Consider the following 22,450-nt stretch of genomic DNA (forward strand, 5'->3'; position numbering starts at 1 on the left):
ATTTAGCCCTGTTTCAAAGAAATAACTTATAAATTAGCTGCTTTATACATACAAATACATTAACTACACCCAGAAGCAGTAAGTTTTCCTCGTGTTCTTGGATTCAAAAAAAGAAAAAGAGAAGTCAAACGTTGCCCTGATGCTCTTCATTGTTATAAAGCAGATTCTGAAGTATCAAGTGAACTACATATGAGCAAAGAACTCCAACTAATGCAGAGTTTAAAACTAGGTTTACAATTTCCTATTTTATTGGCATGGATGTATTTCTAAACTTAAAAACCCTTCTGGCAAGTTATCTCAATTTCTTATGACAAAATTTCGCACAACACACAAATATTTACAACATATACATATTTTTTTCAGTCTTTTACAACTGGTTCTTAAAAGACAAACATTTTATAGGTTACCACAGAACAAAAGCTGTGACTTAGTTGTTTTTAATTTCATAAAACTATCATAAGTTAAAGTGAATAGATTTTCTTTAAATTCCTTGTAGCATTTTACAAGTGCAACAGAAAAATATGAAGAACCAATTCAGGATAGCTGCAGTTCATTGGATAAACGTTGCCCGTTGTAGTCACATTATTTCACAGCAAATTCTTGAAAAAATAAGCACCAATCATTCTTGCAAAGAACAATTTTATCTAAAAGTATTGAAAAGTGTTAAATACAAGGTGTTTAATTTACATAACAAGCAATAAATACACCATATCCAAACTTTTATTCTGCATACTGCTACCCTTGTACATATAATGTACTAAAAAGTCAGCAAATTGTCAACACCTTTTATTTTTTTTAATTTTTTTTTTTTTTTTTTAAAGAAATCAATTTGACTTCCAACCAACGGTTTGCTACTATAACAAAGGCCACAAACAGTACGTCTGGGACAGCATACAGTGTTAAAACTGACAAACTCCAAGGGAAAAAAAACATCTAGCAAATAAATCGAAAAGCTGTAGTTCATTGCTGGTGATATTAACATATACTAGAAAACCTTAAATATGCTGCTACTATGATTTTTTTTTTGTTTAGTCAAATACTGTAAGAGCAAACTAACACTCTTACAGACCAAAAATAATTGTGTAGCCACACTGTATTCTCATTGTCCTGCATGGAAAGATTTGATGCAACTTCATAACTTTGCTTGAGCCTTTATTTTACAACAGAGCATTACCTCTACCTCAGAATTGCACATAAGAAGGCTATTAAAAAGTACAATAAAAATCTGCACAAATCAGACTTAAGAAGAGTCAGTATGCTGTACACTTTCTACAATATTATGCTGATAGGTGAACAAACAATAAAGAAGTGCTGTGACTAAGTTTTTCAGAAAGTTCTTCAGCTGAGGAATAATCAAATGGAATTTGTTGGTGGTGTTTTTTTTTTTTTAATTTTTTTAATTTTTGTTTTTTAAAAATGACATCCAGGTCAGCTTAAGACCTATAAGCTTATGCATTGAGCCTTAAAGACTGATCTTCCCTCCTCCTGGAAGAAATATCAATATCTATTGAGTCCTTGCCAACAATGAGCCTTAATCTCTTTGCTGGGGGAAGAGGAATAAAGTCATCAAATTCATCATCATAGTCATCTTCCTCTTCATCATCCTCTTCTGATGAAGATTCATCTGCTGTTTCCTCCTCATACTGAGCATAATCATCTACTTCCATTCTTGACTCCAAAAGTGAGAGAGTTTCACTACAACACACACCATTTTCATGAAGGTCCTCGGGGTACGTCCCTCTGTTTTCTTCCTCTCGTTTTAATTGTATTTTTAGTTTCGTTGAACTATTGCCTGATCCTGAGTTAAATCCATTATTTAGCTTTGCTACATATAAATTATTATCCTTTTCATGGTCTTTACTTAGTTTGATGCTTATTTTTGAAGAATTCATTCCATCAGATTCTTGGTCATTTGCCTTGCTACTGCTATCGTGGCGTCTACGAAGAGTCAGTTTAGGGATCCCAGAGCTATTTTCAAGGATTAGTTGTGCATCATACCTCGTGATTCGTCTTTTCTTTTTTGTTTTTGCAGTTCTGAAGCTGTCCTTTGCTTTGAAACTGTCAGATGTTACAACAGAACAGCTACCAGAGCCAGAGATACAGTCTTGATAGCCAACAGGTATATCTACCACATTATTCCTCTCTCCGTTTTCTGAGTGAGAGCTGATCAAGTCTGGTACTTCATCTTTTACAGGTGTACTGTGCGTATTATCTGTTTCATCTGATTTTGCAGGTGGTTTCACTAGCTTTCCTTGTCGAGACTTCTTTTTTGACGTGCCCGCGTCATTTTTCTGACACCCGATCTCCCCTTTATGTGACGTTCCATGAGCCACGTTGTTTTCATCTGTCACATGAGACTGCTGCTCTAAAACGTCCGATCGTGTTCTCGTCAAGTTATTCTTATAGCTATCCAATGTATTTGGTTCAAGCTTTATGTCAGAGGTCTCCTTCAAACTCATCCGTGTTCTCATTGACCTCCGTGTTATGTACGTGCAAGGTGGTATATCACCATGCTCGTGAGCACCTTTCACAGAATTCAGTTTATACTCTCTTGCTGCGTGCCTTGTTAAGCATCCACTAGAGACTGCAACTTTGACTGGTCCCTCTAATTCTTTATCCTTTTTGATGGGCAAGCTTTTGTATAAAACTACTTTAGGCTCTTTGAGAACTAAATTTCCCATTTCCAGCTTTTTAGAAGCATTCTTTTGCTCTGGCCTTTTGCACTGATTTCTCTGCTTCATCTTTGAAAGTAAAGGCTTCGCAGGCTTTTTCAGTCTCTTTGGTACCCTGGAATTATTTATATGAGTTAGTTTAGATGAGGTAGAGTTTGATGATGCTGGAATTCTTGATATAGACTGTCTTGTTAATGTTCTATTTTTGCCATTCTTTTTCACACCAATTGAAGATTTTCTGTTAGCTGCAAAAGAAGAAAAGTGTTCATGAAGCTGATTTAACTTGAGGCTTCCACTCCCCCAATACTGTAATTATTTAATTTTTAACACTTTTAATCAAATCTGTCCAACAGGCTAGACATTATGCAGTAAGGAGACTGACTGGTCAATTTCCTCTTCAGATGTGAAAGGACTGTCAAAAATACCCAAGTTCATCTAAATTCCAGGGGTACATCTAAGAACCTAAATTCCCTCATCATCTCCACTATATCACGTTTGGTGCCCGTTTTTTGTTCCTCTCAGTTGCTTCTCCCACTGAATTTTCCACAAATTCATCCCACGTTATCCTCAGTAGTTACTAAGTATTATTCCAGCAAAAGCTGAGGATCAGCAAGCTCGTTTTAACCCCAGGAATTTTCTACCGGGGCCACAAAAAACCCTTAGCTACTGTAATGGTTTCATTTTCCAGTTGCCTGTCAACTGTCACTTAACGTGATAGCAACAGAGTTCTGCCTGCCCAAGCAAAGCTGCAACTACAAAGCTTTGTAATCAGAGATCACACAACTGGGAAAGTGTTTGTTACTGGTTTGTTTTTTAATTCACAACATCAAATAAGAGACAGATGGAGCCAAAATATCTGAAGTGACTCAGTTAAGTCAAAGTTGAAATTATTTGTATCTTGCCTATATTGTCTGTGAGGGGAAAAAAAAGAAGAAAATAAGTAATACTCACTACTCCATGAAGAGAAGTCTCTCAAGAGCATGACAAACAAAAATCCCTTCCAATCTCCTCTGAAATTGTTAACTGTGCATGTTCATTTCAGAATAGGTATCTGAACTATCAGTCCTGGATGCTGAGGGGGAATAGCTACCCAGTTTAAAGCATCTCTAAAGGCAATGACTATTCATTTAAAAACCTCTAGAAGTATTTCTGTAGGAACTGTTTTCCTACAGAAGACACCTCAAACTGAGTTTTCTTTCCTAAGCCATTCTACTGCATGTGATTATTTACCGTATTTTTCAAATATGTACCTAATCAACAAAGCTCTTTAACTGACAAATTTAGAAATATGACACCAATTATTAGCTATAGCTTCTACAACAGAAGAAAATAAAACATACAAATAAAAAGAGAATACGCTACTTCTCATCACAGAAAGGCTTAAGGAAAACAGTTAATTTGCTATATAAATTATCTTCAGTTTCTTTAATCAATTACAATTCTGAAGACCAGCATTTGAGATGCTTCTCGAATACAAGACAGCAATTCCATCATAGTGAAAGTTCTTCATGTTTTAAGAAACCTTAAGTCCCACACTTGCTTACTTGCATTAGCTTTTTCCTGAGTGGTATCTGCATCAGTGTTAGAGCTGACGGACTGGCTGTCTGAGTTTTTGCTGCTGTCACCCAACTTTTTGAGTCTGTTCAATCGTTTATCTGTTTCTCTCAGTCCATATTTACTATTAATCACAGGAGTAGGGGCTGGCAATCCCACTCTTGATTTAAAAGCACCAGTTCCACGTCTACAAAGGCAAAGATGACAATGTATTAATCACTATTTGTAAAAATCTAGGACTTTGTTTCATACATGTTAGTCTGAATCCTAGCAACACATGGATAAATAATACCAACAACTTTTGAATTTATTAGCAATCGTGAGCTGTTTTAATCAGATATCTATTCAGGTATCATTTCACTAAGATGTTAGACAAACATCTTCCGCTTATTTCATGTGAGAAAAAAAAATGCATAAGTAGGTTCTCTCTTGCTTTACATCTGTTTTATTATCTTTTCAGAATGAAGTTATACAAGTGAAAATGGAATACGGTAGTTCAAAATACTACTTGAAATCAACTAAAGTAACAGTTTAAAAGATTTATTTTTCCTATTCAGAGGAGCTTAATTAAAAGAAGTCAACTCCAGTTACAGTGCTTGTTACTGCATCAGTAAGAGTTCTAAGAGTACATGAAGCAGAATACAATGATCACATATTTCTGTTTTCCTCTTTTACAACTGAAAGAGGAAGTACGTTGCTGCCTAATTTTCATGATAAATGAGAAAGCTTGAAAATTTTATCACAGAAAACAATGGAAATTAAGAATTCCAACACTTGCACTTCAACGACTACCCAGGTCCTTCACTATTCTTAATCACCCTGCAGGCTTGCATTTTGTAAAAATACTGGAAACAACTTCAGTTTGGATTCCAGTCCGTTGCACTGGAAGAAAATCTACAAAATGTAACCAAACGGACATCAAAGAGAGACTGGAGAGGATCTCAGTCTCCACAAAGTATTATTATTATGCTGATACAATACTTGTTCTCTGATTTTTTAATATCAAACATTCTTTTGGCATTATTTTGACCTCTGCAAATTACAGGCAGCTAAAATAAGATACCAGGATGAACTTAGCACAAGTGGCAGCCGCCTGAGATCAGAACAACAGTGCCATAAATAATGACAACAGCCTTCTGCCACATCTTTGGTGCCTGGTTATTTCAGTCAGATACAAGGAACAGTGCGCTTACCTAACTGTGTAAATGCATGTATGCACATTTTCCTCGTGCTGATTTTTGGAGACTTGAAAATATTTTTTCAATGCTAACCCTCCCTCAGCTCCCAAACATATCCCACAGACTCTTTGAAGCCCAGCATTTTAACATTACAAAATTACAGCCTTTACAGAATAGTCAAAATTGGATCTCTTAACAATTATTTCTTGTGGAATACAGAGATGGCTGACTTCTCTACACATCTCCTTTTTCCATAACACAGTTATGTATTAGGTTAGCTTGTAAGTACTTGTTAGGACTCATTTTCCCTTTCTCAGCTCCCCTAAATTCAAATCTCTCCTATAATTTTTGTAACATAACCTTGTGACTGCCAAGTAGATTTCTGAAGCAAGAATTACACAAGCGTTAGCTTTAAAATACACCATTTTCATGTACTTAAAATTCAAAGATAACAAGTTCCCAAAAATATTCTGACATATGAAGTTGGTCCATCCTGAAAGCGAAAGTATATCGATATAACATTGAAAAACTTGAGCAAAAAGAAACATTCCTCCATATTGGAAGGAAAAAGTGATCATGATGCTCATCTATTCAACACTTGCAGCTCCCAGGACTGAAGTACATTCTGTCTACAAGCTCTTCAGGCAAAAGTCTGAGCCTGCACCCTTCCTTGGAATGATCTACCAACATCATAAGAGCTTTGAGGCCACACCAGCAGGTTTTTCCCTTGAATTGCAGGAACGGTTAGTAACCAAACTACATAGTACAAATGAAGGTTAGATTATGAAACTATTTATGTGAGCGTGCATTAAACTATTTCTCAGTATGACTAGTGTTTTTGTCCTCTGTAGGTTTCTTCTCTCTACAGTTAGCTCAAAGTAACAGAATTGTTACAGGTACTGCATACTTCCTTCTGGAACCAAGTGAAGTTGTCACAAATGATGTCGAACCTTCACACTCACAGCAAACAGAAGTTTCAGCACAGCAAAAAAACCAAACTATGAAATTCTCCTGAATGATTTTTTAAAGTTAGGTTCAGACAATGAGATTAAGAACAAATATAAATAAGTTTGCTGCTATGGTGCAACAAGTAGATGTAAGAAAATACCATCCAAACCAGGAGACATTTCATACTTAAACCCTACAGCTCTGATGACGTGAAAACTACTTGATCATTTTCATCAGAACAAGACTTTAGATCAACACAGAAGAGACTAATGAAATCTACTTTACTCTTTCTAAAAGAGCTGCAGTTGGGATCCAGTTGCTAATGGGCTCATAATACCTATAACTACTTTTCTTTCCAATTCTACCTTATTCAGAAAAATTATTTCAAAGAGTCTAGGTTGCTTTTTGTTATTTTGGCTATTTCTGGGATGGAAAAAAAAAAAGGAAAAACAGGAAGCAGGAGTTCTTCGCAAACATGACTATTCAGTAATAATTTGTAAAAGATCATTGTGATGAATTAAGAAACAATAATAATGGGTTGAAGAATTGTGTACTCATACCCAACTGCCTCTAGTTTTACAATATGCGTTATGAATACACCCAATTCCATTGGAAAGACTTGTTTACACCAACACATACCTTTCACAGGTGTAACATTCGCAGTATTCATTATTTTCGCCAAAAAAGCCATCTCCATAGTAACAAGAGATTTCTTCTCCAGGTTCAATATCTCTCAGAGCTTTCACACATGCTGTATCTCTGCCAGTTGACACAAACTTGAGAAGAGGACAGGAAGTGGAGAGGGAGGGAAAGAAAGGCAAGTCATTAAGGTTGAACAGTATCTAAATAAGAAAACAAAAGTAAAACAGCTGGGTAGGAAAAGGTGCAGGGACAAAGGAAAAAAGTGGGGTGCTTTATTTATTTTTCATTTCTTGCTTACCTTACAGTTAGGTCTGCAATCTGAAAAAGGTCCAAAAGATAAAGTCAATTAACTGTTGATAAGACCTGAAACATGAATAGTTGTAGATATCTACAGTAAGGATTCACTCTGACTTCAATAACTCTAGAATCTCAACTAAATACTGGGAGTCGTAGCAGTATTGCATAAAGCTGTACATCAGGAGATAACCACTTTGGTTTCTGAACTCTTCCCTACTCTACCACAATTTTTAAAATCCCCTCCTCTTCAAGGAAACAGGATTTAAGGTAATTAAATCCTACCTGCTTTTCCTTTAGCATACTAATGCAACAGAATCAGTAATGCTTCTTTTAAACGCTTACACAGAAGCTTAAGGAGCTCACCTAAGAACTATGTTATTGCTGACTACATTCATAAACTTTGTTATATTAACAGTTCAGAGTAGGCCTCAATATGCTCCACTAATTCAGCTGCCAGTTCTAAGGTCTCTGTGAAGGAAGAAGGCATCACTTTCCAGAGACTCCTTTGAGTTTCTCAGTTCACAGCCAGCTCTGGTTTGGGAAGCTCCCAACAGAAGTCTATGTTACACTAGTAACCAGTATGCTAGATTCCGGCATTTTCTCTGATGCCCTGTTGTGATCTAGCTCACTTATAACGATGTTTCCGAATAGAACTGCTTGTGCCATTTAACATAGTTCCAATATTTGTTACTCACCGTGATTGATAAACGCAGCAGGACCAAGCCACAGTTGTGCACAGTTTTTCCTTGTGGAATACATTACACTAAAGTCATTTTCCCCATGTCTCAGCAGCATGTTTTCTTCCATTTCTGATAGTTCAGCAATACAGCCAACAAGTAATTCTATTTTATCATTCCGTTTCCTGTAGTGTAAAAAATAGTAAAAATAAGAATACGTACATTAAAAAAAAGTATAACAGCATGGTAATTTCTCATAAAAGCAGAAGATGACGATAATTAGGCTAGGTAGGCTTTTCCTTCTATATGAACTAGATGTTATTATGCCACTACACAGAATCAATTACATGAAGTCTGACAGGCATTACCATCATTGTTTCCGCAGTCTCCTGAGGATGCAAGCAAGTAACCGCAAGAGTTTTGATTACCTCAGCTTCTACAGCTGTTAAAATGACAAAGATTTTTTTCGTTTTTACTTATTCCCTCAAGCCAAGCCTTTTAAGTGCAAAATTCTTCGTTTATAGAAACTGCACAGCACTCTTATCAATATTGCATTTGAATAACTTTCTAGCTATTGACAGGGTTTTGAAGCAGGCCTCCTGTTTCTCCCTCTCAGAAGGTCCTTCAAGATTTTCAGCATAAAAAGTTTCAACACAAAAATTTTCCAAGGCACTGAAATACGAAGTTTCCACTCCAATTCCCTAGTTACAATTTTAATTCTAAATCACACTTTTTTTTTTTTTTTTTAACTCTTTCAAAATAATTGGCAGAAATAGAATGTAACAGCAAGCTGTACTACTTACCATTCTTTCGTTGCAACTATTTTGGCTCCATTCTGCTCAGAAGAATACCGATTACAAGGCAGTATCTCAAACCCACTGTCAGTTGCAAACATTCGTAAATAAATAAATACCTGTAATGAAAGAAAATAACAGTATTCTGTTAAAAGCAAAACAATAGCACTGAGGAAAACATATCTGTGTTCAAGAAGTCGTCTTGGGTCTTGAAGAACCATGGAGACCTAACAATCTTTTTAAAAGAGATTTTATTCTTTGCAGTTCTGAAAGAGATATTATTTCCATGAGAAATTCGGCTGCTGAGTTCAGGGATTGCTGGACCAGATCATGGTTTCAAGCAGTTCCTTTGGGCAGCCTTGGTTAAAAACGCTTTGGGAAAGCAGGATTTGCTGCCCACTTTGTTCTATACTACTAGATTAAATCTATTTTAAAAATAGGAAAAGGCCAAATTCCTTTTGGCTGTATATGCATGCTAGCAACATATTCAATTCCAGAAGGAGCTTGCTTTTTTTTTTTTTTTTCTTTTTGGATGTAAAACAATACTACAATTCCTTTGCACCTCTGCATGTCAACAACCTTTATGCTACACACGAAACGATTTTGGGGTGTTCAAAGTAGAGAAGAGCAATAATATTCCCACGTAAATCTCCCATATCCATAACAACTGAGTTATTTTGAGGTACTAAGGCTTCTCCCTTTTCCATTATGTTTCTTTGACCCACAGTTTGAATTACAGTAGCTGTAAGTTTAAAAAAATAAACAAACAAACACAATATAAAAAGAAGTCCTCAAAACTTCTGTCTCTCAGCAGCAGGGCTTCTCTCTTCTGCCTAGGACTTAAGCCAACAACAGAAGAGGCAAACGTGTTTTCCCTTCTATATGCCTATGAAATAAATAGCAATGAATAGTTAGCTTTCCCCAACACTCCTTCAAGTCATTTGGGTTTTAAAAAACACAAGAAGTTCACATTAAAAAAGCATTCAAACAAGCAACATGTCACTGCAGAGGATTACTTCACTTTGCTACTGCTACATTCCTAAGAAACTTTTACATTTTCTTAGCCTTTCAACCATCTGAAAAAGCACATTAATTACAAATACACCTACATGTTCTTTGAACAACCTTTCCTGCATTTTGTTCTTGTTAAGAAAATAGTGCCGGGCCCAGTCACCTGACGTCAAGGACTTGAAGGCTTTTTCTAAGTGCTCATCTTTCTTAAAACGTTCAATCACCTCTTTTAGTTCTTCTTGCCTTCCTTTTATAGGTCGAAATCTGAAATAAAGAATAAAGCTATTCCAGTCCACTGTTATTCATTTGCAGTTCTTCCTCACAGCACATAAGGTTTTTTGCTAGCCAGATGAATATTTTGCTCCTCGCATAAAGAAACTGACCGTTCCGCAAGCAAACAACAGACCCTCATTTTCAGAGGTAAGGATAAAGGTTCCAAGCATACTGCTTGGAACTTTAAAACTTTCCATACTGCTGAGGCACAATTTATGTATAAAACACATTGCTGATAAGATCAACCACCACAGAATAATATTTCACTATTTGCAACACCTATCATTTGGAATACCCAAAGAACTAGTATAAGGGAAGTCTCATTGTCCTAACTTTCCTCATCAATTTACAATCACTGTATGTACAAAAAAATTCAAGAAAATGGATGCTGTAAGTTTTATAGCAACACTAGTAACAAGTGATCTATACACACTTTTGGCTTCTGCAGTTGCACAAGTTAACAGCTTTTGACTAAGTCCATGAGACTTCCCTTCTTAAAACCTTCTTAAATGTATACCAGTTTCATTATCTCTAGTGGAGAATTACCATACTGATCTTACTTCCTCTTACTTACCAAACAAAACCATCTTTGATGATAAAAACAAGAAATAGGAAATAAATAATTAAGCTGGCAGAAGGAAACCTTATCAGCTCCCTAACCTATAACATTAAGCGTTGCACGTCTCAATATCAGTTTAATCACAAATAGCTAATAGTGAAGGGAATACAACTTCCTTCACGAGGAAGAAGAATGCTGTATTTTTGCTCCTAATACAATAAAGGAAGACCTTCTAACAGGAGAATTGTTTCCAGGGGCAGTGCAGGTTATCAGTTTTCCATGCTTTTACACAAGCATCTTCTCTGCATTCTCCATTTGAAAAAAGTTCGTTGCAGTGTAACTCTACAATTCTTTAGATCTTTTTGAATACTGCAAGAATTATCAACATAACCTTGTGAGCCTTCAGAACAGAAAATACAGTAGGTAATTCAGAGAAGACATGAGGTAAGTATTCTACCTGCTGGGATAACATCTAACAAGACTACAGTATTTCTTAACAAGAAGCAGACGATGCACTTCTCAAACACACTGACTTAAAAGTGAAATAGGTGTCGTGTCAGAAATTTTCCAATTACCTTCTTTATTAAAGAACATACTTATCCCCTCTCCCCCAAAGCAAAATGCCCAGCAAGCCTTGTTGTGGAAGAAAACTCCCTTCAGCCTACACATGAGCTGTGACTGTCATTTTGTTCTGCTACACCAAGTCTTCTTCACCTATCGGTCAGATACCTACAATCAGGAGAAAATCTCCTGGTTTTTCTAAAAATAAGAAGGAAATCTCCCCCACATTTGATTGCCAAAACTCACAGAGTATCCTCAGATACCAAAGGAATTCAGAAGGAGATAAACGACATTTGACTAGTTTCCGAAGAGGACTTACTCTTGTTTTCAGTGGCAATCAGAAACACCTTTTGCAGCAGGGACCCATCTGTACTCCTATCACCACAAGCACAATATGCACCAGCACACACAAATGAGGCCCGGTCAGCACTTTGTTTACATCTAGAACTACCAACTGCACAAGAGGTAAAAACGTAGCATTTACTGCTAAAATTTGGTCTTTGGCCACTTCTGTTCTTTCTGGACCAAGTGAATGATTGCCCTCTCCTTTTCTTTTATTGTGTTTAATTTTTTTTTCTTTTAAGCTAAGTGATCTGCAGGAAAAGACAGAAGGAAAAACCACCACATTCAATACTGTGTTAGCACTGGAGACATGCACGTGCTGACAGGCACTGTCATACATCAAGAAGCAGTTCAGTTTACGCCAGCTAGAGAAAGCAGTATCCTAACTCTCAGGAAGAAGGAAAAGAAAAAAAGCACGGTAGATACAAATTCTTTTTCTGTTTTAAGTTGAACATCTTGTGTTTTCTAGTAATTAGAAGAACATCTTACAGCCTCAAAGCGGCTCTCCTATTTCACCTTCTCCACGATGCATCATCCTCTAGAGGCTGACCAGGCATCTGGACTTGACCAGTTACCTTAGGTAGCTCATGAACAGGCACTAACTCTGTGCACCTCCCCAGTTTACATCAGCAGGACTTTCTCCGGGCTCTTTTTTCAGGCATTCCACACTGCTACCAGAGTCCTTTTAAAAGTCTAGCAGCAACTCACGTAACATCGTTCCTGACAAGCAGAAATACCATATGCACAAGTCTTGAAAAGACCAAAAAGAAGAAGGCTGCAGAATGGTGAAGATGTGGTAAAAAACAAAAACAACCAAAAAACACCTTGAAACACTAACAGGTCAGATAGATGATACGCTGTATGCCAGTCATTTGAAATCTGAAACAGGAACTGGGTCTTTCAAAGTACATGACTTAGAAGCCAAGGGTTCAGAAGTTCTATCTAGGACCTCCTGCAGCATCTCTATCACATGTTTTACTGAGATGATTTACATGGCAAAGAAGCAAATTAAAAAAGGAATCCAAGCAAGCCATGGAAGCATCCACAAGTATGTGGAAAGAGACTGGAAACCAGCAGCACAACACAGACCATCCCACTTCACGTGTTCCCAACTCAATGAAACAGAACGACGCCTGAGAGGGTGAGTTTTTCCACAGCTGAACTGCAGGCATAAACTGCATTATATCTCAAACTTTATACAGTTTATAAGCCAGAATACCACAGCCCAGATTTCTCACGTTTCACAGGGACATCACCACATACACTGTAATGGGTACCTGTTGATTTGAGACAAAGGATGCCAACTGGCCAAGAAAGCCTGAAAGTTGCATCTTCCTTGAGAATGTGAGACTCTGCTGCATTTAATATAAACACTTCACCTCTCCAAGGAGTGTTACGAAATAGAAGCTTATTAATTAGACTTTCCCAGCACTACCTGCCAGAAAACCAAGTAGCTATGAGAAGCTATCCCCAGTACTATCTATGATTTTGGTATTACAGAGCTTCCTCATTCACATATGACATGAAAAATCTACTGATCTGCTCGAAGCATCTATATGACTGCTTTCCAACAGCACGACAAGAGCCTGAAAAGACACCACAGCGAAACGTATTTAAGAGGTGAGCAAAAAAACAAATAAACAAGGCTTTCAAATGTCAGTAAAAATGGGAGAGGAGACTTCTTCAAAGAAGAGAAATGGAGAGACGTAAAGAGCACAAGAAAACCAAAACGAACAAACCAGCCACCCGTCTCAAAACTCAGAGTCAACTCCAGTCAGAATCATGTTTATCCAAACTTCTGGTTTGCTCCCATGAATCACACCTTTTTAAGGTTCCAGCACGGAAACTGAACAAGACGCTCTCGTATTTGAATGTGATCAAAGGCACAGAATCCTTGAGCCATCCTGCAAGCAGCTTCAGGGAAGCAGGTCTCACAGAGCACGGAGTCTGCTGCAGAACAGTCTGGCTGACAGAAGTAAGCTAAGAATGCAAAATTCAGCTACCACAGAATCTTTAGAGAAAGACTAATCGCCCTTCTTCCTGACAAGTTGCAGAATGGAAACTTCTTATATTTCCCAGCTAGATGATCTTATCCCAGTTAAGGGCCAAACTGAGGCTGTCTCAACAAGCAGGATGTAAGAAAACGGCTTGATGAAGTGCAGCTCTTTCTCCCTCTCATTTCCTCTTACCTCAGGAATACTTAAAGAATCTTGAAACTCCAAGGTATAAAGCCAAAGGTCAGTGAGATGCTTGCCTATAAGGGAAGTTAAAGGAGAGGTTCTGGTAAGTTCAGAAGCACAGTACCTTGCTCAGCCACTGAGAGCAGTGAGTTTGAACAAAAATGGATCCTGAAAGAGTTTCGGTATGAAAGCCCACGTAATGTCTGCACCTGATAGCACCAATGCACGATAGAGGACTTTACCACTAAACTTGATTCGTAAATTCTGACAGGCAAAAATCAAAAAGTCAAAACACAGCATCCTGTTGGCCTCTAATCTTCCAGACAAAGTGCTTGCTGTTATTTTATTGTAGTGGTTGTGAAAAGAGAGCAAATTACTGCTTCTCTAACTCGAGAGATTCAGCACAAAAGCTAGCACCGCAAGGCTGTTAAGCATTTCAAGACCACAAAATAGGAGTTGAAAAGTAGTGTTTAGTTAACACTTTTTCCAACCTGTAGTAGCAGTACCTTAAGTAAAAGCTAGTTCCATAAAAATCAATTTTTTGTGTTTAATCTCCAGAGCTGTTATCAGGAAAAATCCCATATTCTTTGATGGCCAGAGCTCAAGATTGTATTTTTTAAATGATAAAGTAGTCCGCTTTACTTAAGTTTCTTGGACTGAAAAATGTACACATACTACTACGGTCAAAGCTCAAATCCAACCTTGATAAAGTAACAAAAAATCTGGCAGCCACAGAAATCCATTCTCCTCAATACAGTTGACAAATAAATGCATTTTTAAAGTACTGAGGACAGAAGGCAGCTGGAAGAACCCATGTTCCTTCATTCTACCACGTGGAGCAGCAGGGTAAATTTCAACAGTCAGCATGACTATTGTCTGTAAGCCACTCCATCCTTCAAAGATATAAAGCTTTTTTACTGCAGCGCAGCTAAAAGTACAACTAGAAAACCTGTGTAAGAGTAGGGTTTTCTTTTCAGTTGGTTTTTAAATCCAAAACATTCGGCAGCACAACAGCTAATCCCAACACACTGTCTTTGGGAACGGGAAGAAAGGAGAAAGAGAACTAGGAGCAAGCTGGACAACTTCACTGAATTCACTTACCAGGAAAATGAAAAAATAAAAATAAAAACGGGGAAGGCGTATTTTACACTAGTCAAACAAAATCACTTCTGGCAGCAAGTACACAATGGTGTCTGAAGAATGTAAGAGCTTCAGAATGAAAAAAATGTATTGCTACCTCTAACACATTATCTCCACAGCACAACACTGAAGATGAACTATAGAGCCATGCAATCTCCTTCAGCAGGTGTCAAGTGCTTTCTTCCACACCTCAACTCTACTCAGTCAAGATGACCCCTTTAATTACTATATTTAAACAAGCTGGGGAGCAGAGATTCAGCACAGACCTCCAAATGCAAGTGAGTGGAACTGCTTTGCCCTTTTTGTCTTTATTGCTGCACTGTGACAAAGGGACCAGGAGTGACACCGCCTGTCCAGATCAAGAATGACTGTTTCCCTAAGGCCAGCAAATGCACTTGGCACCCTGTTGATAGAACGCGGCTTCCAATGGATCATCCCCAAAAGCTTCAGTTTGCTCAGGAAAAATGTCATTCTTAAAGCCTGCTCCTCTTTCAGGCAAAACCAGCCATCCCAGGTGCCAGCTTGCAGCTTCACAGAAAGCAGCAACGTGGCACTCAGAAACGCACCTAGGTTCTCCTAAAACAGACTACAGTGCATTTGACTTCCTATATTACCATGAAACTTAAAAGACACTTGCAAGTGCTCTCGGTATTGCCGAGCATGATGCTTGAGCTCTAGGGAACCAAGAACCAAGAGCAACCAGTAAAAGCAATAATATGATCAGGAGAGCGGCTCAAAATTTAAATACTAACAATTCGTAAGCAATACAGTCACAGGTGAATTAGTCATTAAGGCAATTTCAGGACTCAGCCCTCAGCCTAGGGAAAAGTATCTTACCATCTCTTGGTTTTGGATAAGCAAGAATCCCTTTGGCTCTTTTTACAAACCTCACCTTTAACCTCTAGTGTTTGACACCTTTCAAACCAGAAAATACTAGTTTTCAAAATAATGAGGTTTCTTTCTACAAACAGAACAAGCACACAAGACTACATTAACCTTACAGCCAGGATAGCCTTTATCACAAGAAAAAATAAAATAAAATGTCTGATTATAAAAGGATTTGTACAAGAAGTGACAAAACCTCTCTGAGTATCTACACTGGACAAGGTGATACTTCCTAAAACATGAGTGGTTGCTTTGGGTTTTGGGTTTTTTTTGACTAACCACTAATGTGCTGTTTTGCAGAGATATGAGCTACCAAACTGGGGAAGAAGACCAAAGGTCTGTAAAGAAGGCCAGAATACCTGGAAACAATCTGTTTTCTCTTGGAAAACCATGATGATGAAACAAAGAAAGCTGCTTTTGAGCAAAGCCATTAAAGAATTTCCAGAGCTACATTTTATGCAGTCTATCAAATGCCTGGCAACAAGAAGACATTTCAGAGGAATACTGGAAAAACTCACTAGGGGATCTGACTGAAATCTTTTGATGACTAGCTTTCAGACATGACAGCTTACAAAGCTACCAGCCCAATTCCCAAGACAGAGGACACTGAGGAATTGTGGGACCTTCCTCCTACTGCCTCCAGAAAAAAAAACCAAACCACCAAACCACACACGCACACACAAAAAAAAAAACCACTCAAGTTCTTGTCACTACTTCAGTATAAAGAAGATATAAAGAAAGAAGTTCCAGGAATTATCTAGATATTTAACAAGTTTCTTTTCTAATCAATATAAATATACCATGGGCAAAACAAGCAATCTTTATAAACTCTTCAACTAAAGGGTTGAATGAATGAAGTACAGAGTGCTTACACAGAAGACACTTTTACAAACAAAAACGCAGACTTGGCTTCTAGAAGCAAGATAAAATACAACTTCAGTAAGCAATCATCAACTCACACTGGGCTGCGAGTTGCTAGAACACTTTCTGTGTACTTCCAACAGCCAAGCAAAACTGCCACAGTCACTTCCAGTTTGCTTAAAGACACGTGGACCACCAGAAAATATTTGCATGCCTTCATAAGTGGATATTGTATTACACAAGTGATGTTGCTAAGATTTATATGGCTATACCACACCGAAACAAAACATACCCAAAGTAAGTTGTAAACCTTCATTTTTACTACAAGTGTCTATTTGATACCTGAATATATTTGTTCTGATTTGGGTCCACATGCATTCACTTCCCCCACACCTTCCCTCACAATTACAGAAGGGCAACAACTCTCCAAAGTTCTAGAAACATGACATCTTACTAGATGGAAGGAAGGTGGTCCAAGCTAAGTAGCTACAGTAACAAGCAGAAGTCATTACTACACTGAAGGACAAACAAGAACTATGCTGAGAGCTTAAATTTGATGAGACATTAAGAAAGAGTTAAGAAGAGAAGCTTCTGGCAGAAGTTGTAAGCCTCACCTAAGTATTTCCCATAGTGCTCCAAGATTATTAACTATTGTCCTTGAAGGCTGCCTGTAACTGTTCTCGAAGCCTGAGAAAGGAAGAAACACATGATGATAGCCTTTGTGTAGTCTTTTGTTACAAATTAGTAATTCAAGAAGTATTTTATGTGTTGAAAACATATCATTTACGAAAGCAACTTCTCCACCTACGGATAAATAAATCATTTTCCTAGCAAAAAGCAAAAGAATTAGCTGTTTCTGAACAGCTGTAGACTACCACTCATGCAACAACAACAACAAAAGGGCTTTTGAGCATACAAATGTTTAGCTAAACTGACTTCTGGAAATGCAGATACAACTGAATATCTACCTAGATGCTGTTTTGGACACAACAAGCTATTGTAATCAATAGCACAGAGAGAACAGGAAGAATGCTGGGATTTCTCTTGAAGATGGACATTGCACTCTCTGTAGAAAAAAAAAGATCTCTCTGGAGTAAGTCTTTACAGCTATTAAGACCACACTGCTACAACTCCAGGTGCAACTCACGCTGTAAGGCTATAGCAGCCATCAGCTTGTCAACACACACACACACACAATATACCAAACATACTCTGGTTATTTGCCCATGCTGTACAGGTAAACTGTTCCTCTTTAAAAATATCCACAGCAATCGTTGCAAGGGTTGGGAAGCCTGCTTCCCACAACACGGCCTGGAAACCCCAGCTCAGACCAAGATCCCCCATTTGTTCATACAATAGTAAACACACAGTTCCTTATCCTTAGAAACTTACCATTCATGCATAGCTTCTCCAGTAAGCCAGCAATGCATACCTTTTACAAATTACACTTAGACTTGATGGTGTAATTGGCAAAACAGGAAGAGGCATGCAACAACTAAACCACGAGCCCGCACTAAACTTAAGCCAGGTATTCAGGCAAGTGCATAACAGTATGTGCAAATCTGGCAGGAAGGGTCCAAATGTGCACATCAATTTATCTTATATACACACAGACATATCTGAGTAGCATTTCTTCAGGGTTTGGTATCAAGTGGCACTAACACTGTAACACAGGAAGTAAATCTCAAGTTGTTGTAAAAGTTGAGAAAAAAACCCTGGCCAACAAAATAAACAGGAAATACACCACACTCCCCAGACACCAACTCTTGTCTTTGAAATATTATTTCAAATGGCTAAAGGTTTAAAACTTAAGATGAGTTAACTGCTTAAGCTAGAAAAGCATCTATTAACACACTGCTCTACAGCAGAAACTGTTGCTAAGGATAATAGAAAGACCTGTGACAGCGTTACAAAACCATACAGCTACAGAGCTTTAAGTTCCAGTCTCACATGCAGCACCATTCTAAAGGCTGAATCCACCAACTATCATTGTTTCAGACTTTTGTAAACATGCAGGAAATTCCACAGTTATCATCTTAATTGGTCCTCTGATTACATCAATTCTTTTCTAGAAAAATAAAGACAAGTTACCTAGTATTCATTTTGTGTGTCTGAAAACCTAAGTAAGGATCAAGAACCAAACTAGTTGCTAGGTCATCGTTTTCACACAGTTCCTTGGCAGACATTCCAGAGGAAGGCACATAACGACTCTGACCCTCAAATCCTGAAGCACCACTACCTGCAAATAAGAAAGCATAAACCAGGTATCATTTATGGAATGTTCTGAAACCCACCCACATTAAGGGGAAGGGGAGGCTGCAACTGAAGTTTGGATTAAAAAAATAATATATATATATATATAAAATCACGAAGAAGCGGGAGCACAGTACAAATTTACATCTTGGTTTTGTTGGTTATTGTAGCTGACAATGGTGGGAGCATTTCAGAATGTATTTTTATGGCTGTCTTTAATTTTGGCTTCCTTCTCTCTCCACCTCCCCACATACATGCTTTTTCCCAGTGCGCACAACCCAGTCACACCTGCCACTAAAGTTTCAGATCTACAAGTGTGACAAAGCCAACACAATTTAAAACTGACTGCCCTAAAATTTGAAACAAGGGTTTTCTCAAAACTTTTAATTTTGTTCCTCACTACAGGACAATAGCAAAAATAAACCCTCATGTTCCTTAGAACAGCTTTCTAACTACTACTGATACACGTGACTTCATTGAAAATGGGGTTTAGTGAACACGTTTCTGTGTGGAAGTAAGAGTTGGGCTAGTAACTCGAGTCATATCCGTTATCAAGTTCCAATCACACTAGTTCTCAGTTAATGCCAATCCTGTATATCACACACAACCAGAACATAAATTAATCCGAAGCTATTACTTTCTCTTAACTTTTAAACTGAAGAGATCCATATTCCCAAAATGAGTTACAATGTCCAATAAATACAAACATAATTAATACTTCTGATGAGAGTTACACGCACACCTTCTTTGTGAATTAAGTAGAAGCTGACACGCAAACTGACAGATGAACCACAAACACCAAACTGCACAAACATGTACGTACATCTGCTTGATCTTCTTTCAACTCCATTTTTGCCAGACCTGGGATTCTCCTTTCCTGTGTGCTGCAATTTGGTCTGATTCTGTACGTGGTCGTTAGACGCCCTGCTTCCACTCCTCCTGCCATTCACCACCATGTTCTTGGATTCTCCCAGCCACTTCATGCCCACAGACAACCTGACCCAGTTGCATTTAGTCACTTTTCAGAAAGCTCGGAGAAGTGGATGAATAATTTCAACTCCAATACCTACTGGAAGCAAAATGTAAACATCATTAGAACTTACTGGGAAATCTGTTTCCAAGACAAAGCTTTAACACACACGCACACACACACACACACACACATATATATGTGTACACACATTTAAAAAACAGTAAAGTGCTGATCTGCATTTGCATTAGGAAAAAAAGAGAAGTAGTTCACTAGCACTGGTACAGGGAGCTGTTGCAAACAGACACTCACAGGTGAACTGTTGCCCTGCAACTTGCTGACACATCTGGAAGCGAAGACAGAATTCTAAAGCTGATAAATTGTTAAGGACAACATCAAATAAACACACACCTCTATGCAGTTATACAGATACATGCACACTCTAAAGATCACTGAGCTCCAAGCCCTGCCATGGCCAGGGCTGCCCTGGGCCCAATCCAACCTGGCCTTGAGCGCATCCAGGGATGGGGCATCCTCAGTTCTCTAGGCAGCCCGTGCCTCACCACCCTCTGAGCAAGGAATTTCTTTCCTAACACCTAACTGAATTTCTCCTCTTTTAGTTTAAAACCATTCCTCCCTGTTCTACCACTCTTAGATCATGTAAGAAGTTGTTCCCCTTCCTGCTTATAACTCCCTTCAAGCATACACATCAATATATGCATAACTATGTGACTCCAGGAAACTGAGCATTTTCACACATACACCCAATTAAGGTTATATTTCCTAATATGTGTAGTAGGCAACCTGCTTTGAACTCTACAGCAAAGAAAGACAGTATACAAACACCCTCCAAAAAGTAATGAAGTAATGTATAAAAATAAATAAGTAAATAAAAAACAAAAAAACCTCCAACCCACAGAAAACCAACAGCATTTTTAGAATAGGGATGGGGGAAAGACGTTAAATCCTCGTTTAAAAGCTGTATGTATCTATATTCAAAAATCCATCAGTGATGACCTAGAGGACCCAGGCAGTTTCTGGTTCATGTGATAAGAACACAACAACACACCTGGCTCAATGGGCCATAACCATAAGATCACTGAGGCTGGAAAAGACCTCTAAGATCACCAAGTCCAACCCCCAGCCCACTCCCACCGTGCCCACTGACCATGTCCCTCAGTGCCACATCTACGTGTTCCCTGAACACCTCAGGTGTGCCAGAGCATCACCACTCTTTTGGAGAAGAGCTGCTTCCTAACACTCAATCCAAACTCCCTCGGTGCAACTTGAGGCCATTCCCTCTCATTCTATCTCTGTTACCCAGTAGAAGAGGCCGACCTCCTCCTTCCCAAAACCCTCCTTTCAGGTCGGTGTAGAGGTGATAAGGTCTCCCCTGAGCCTCCTCTTCTCCAGACTGAACAATCCCAGCTCCCTCAGCCGCTCCCCATCAAATTTGTGCTCCAGACCCCTCACAGCTTCGCCCCGTGTCCTCAGTGTCTTTCTTGCAGCGAGGGGCCCAAAACTGTACACAGCACTCGAGGTGCAACCCCACCAGCGCTGAGTACAGGGGGAGGATCACCTCCCTGCTCCTGCTGGCTGCGCTATTGCTGATACAAGCCAGGATGGTGCTGGCCTTCTCGGCCACCTGGGCACACTGCTGGATCATATTCAGCCGAGCACTGACCAGCACTCCCAGATCCTTTCCTTCCGCACAGCTCTCAGCCACTCTGCCCCAGGCCTGTAGACGGCTACAGGCGCTGCCTTCCTTCCACCCGGCTCCCTGCTGCCCCCTAGGGTCTACCGTTCCGCCCGGGCCTTCCCCACCGCGGGGCTGGGAGGGGGCGGACGCCCCTCGGTGAGGGAGGCCCTGGCAGGGAGGGCCCTGTCCCGCCGCCATTTTGTGCCCCCCGCGCTCACCTCAGGTCGCCTCCGCGCCGCCGCCGGTGCTGCCCCAGCGTCCGCCGGGGGTGGGAAATGGCTCATCCAAGGGAAAGGAGCGAGGGGGGGGGAATAAAAAAAAAAAAAAAAAAGAAGGAAGACGAGGGGAGAAAAGAGAAAGCCGAGCGAGGAAAAAAGAAATAAGGAGAGGAAAGGGGAAAAAAAAAAAAAGCACGGAGGTAATGGTGAAAAATAATTCCGAGTGGGGGGAGGAAAAAAATGGCGGATTAAAATCCAAGATGGCGGCGCCGAGGGGCGAGCGGTGTAGGGGGGAGGCGATGGAGACAGCCGCCGAGAGATCCCTCCGCCGGACCCCGCGAAAAAGAGTCCCCCGGGCTCCCTCGCAGGGACCCCGCGGGGCGGCGGTGAGGGCCGGCTGTGGCCGCCGCCGCTTCCTTCTCCTCCTCGCGCTTCTCTTTCTGTGTTAAAGTTCTCTTTCCGCCGGGCTGCCCAGCCGGGCGATCCGTTGCTCCAGCCACCGCGCTCCTAAGTTTCTTCCTCTCTCTCCCGCGAAGCCGCGACCTCCTCGCCCCCTCCAGAGAGGCGCCGCCTGCCCCTACGCTGCCGGCGGCGGAGGGACACCGCGGCCCCAGCCTCTTGTGCCCGCTGCGCGGAAGGATACACAGCTCGAAAGAAAACCGAGCCCTCCTCCTCCTTCCTCAAGCCGCGCCGCTCCCCACCTCCCCCTCACGCGGGCCGGCGCAGGGGCAGGCCG

General features: G+C 39.7%; 1 protein-coding gene across 4 annotated transcripts; it reads right to left on the reverse strand.

Moving 5' to 3' along the window:
- Positions 219 to 22,411, reverse strand: KMT5B (lysine methyltransferase 5B). 4 transcript variants are annotated; one of them, XM_021401772.1, is made up of 10 exons: positions 21,715 to 22,411; positions 19,651 to 19,893; positions 18,666 to 18,813; positions 9,872 to 10,037; positions 8,772 to 8,881; positions 7,987 to 8,153; positions 7,293 to 7,312; positions 6,992 to 7,128; positions 4,217 to 4,413; positions 227 to 2,917 (listed from the first exon to the last, which is right to left on the reverse strand). In XM_021401772.1, the coding sequence occupies exons 2-10, from the start codon at positions 19,808 to 19,810 to the stop codon at positions 1,449 to 1,451; spliced, it is 2,574 nt and encodes an 857-aa protein (XP_021257447.1). In that variant the 5' UTR covers positions 19,811 to 19,893; positions 21,715 to 22,411; the 3' UTR covers positions 227 to 1,448. The 4 variants fall into 4 exon arrangements, with proteins under 4 accessions (XP_021257451.1, XP_021257450.1, XP_021257447.1 ...); XM_021401774.1 differs by having other exon boundaries at positions 19,651 to 19,896; XM_021401776.1 differs by lacking the exons at positions 18,666 to 18,813; positions 19,651 to 19,893; positions 21,715 to 22,411 and adding an exon at positions 17,189 to 17,211 and having other exon boundaries at positions 219 to 2,917.

This window comes from Numida meleagris, chromosome 6, assembly GCF_002078875.1.
Source record: "Numida meleagris isolate 19003 breed g44 Domestic line chromosome 6, NumMel1.0, whole genome shotgun sequence".
Lineage (NCBI taxonomy): Eukaryota > Metazoa > Chordata > Aves > Galliformes > Numididae > Numida > Numida meleagris.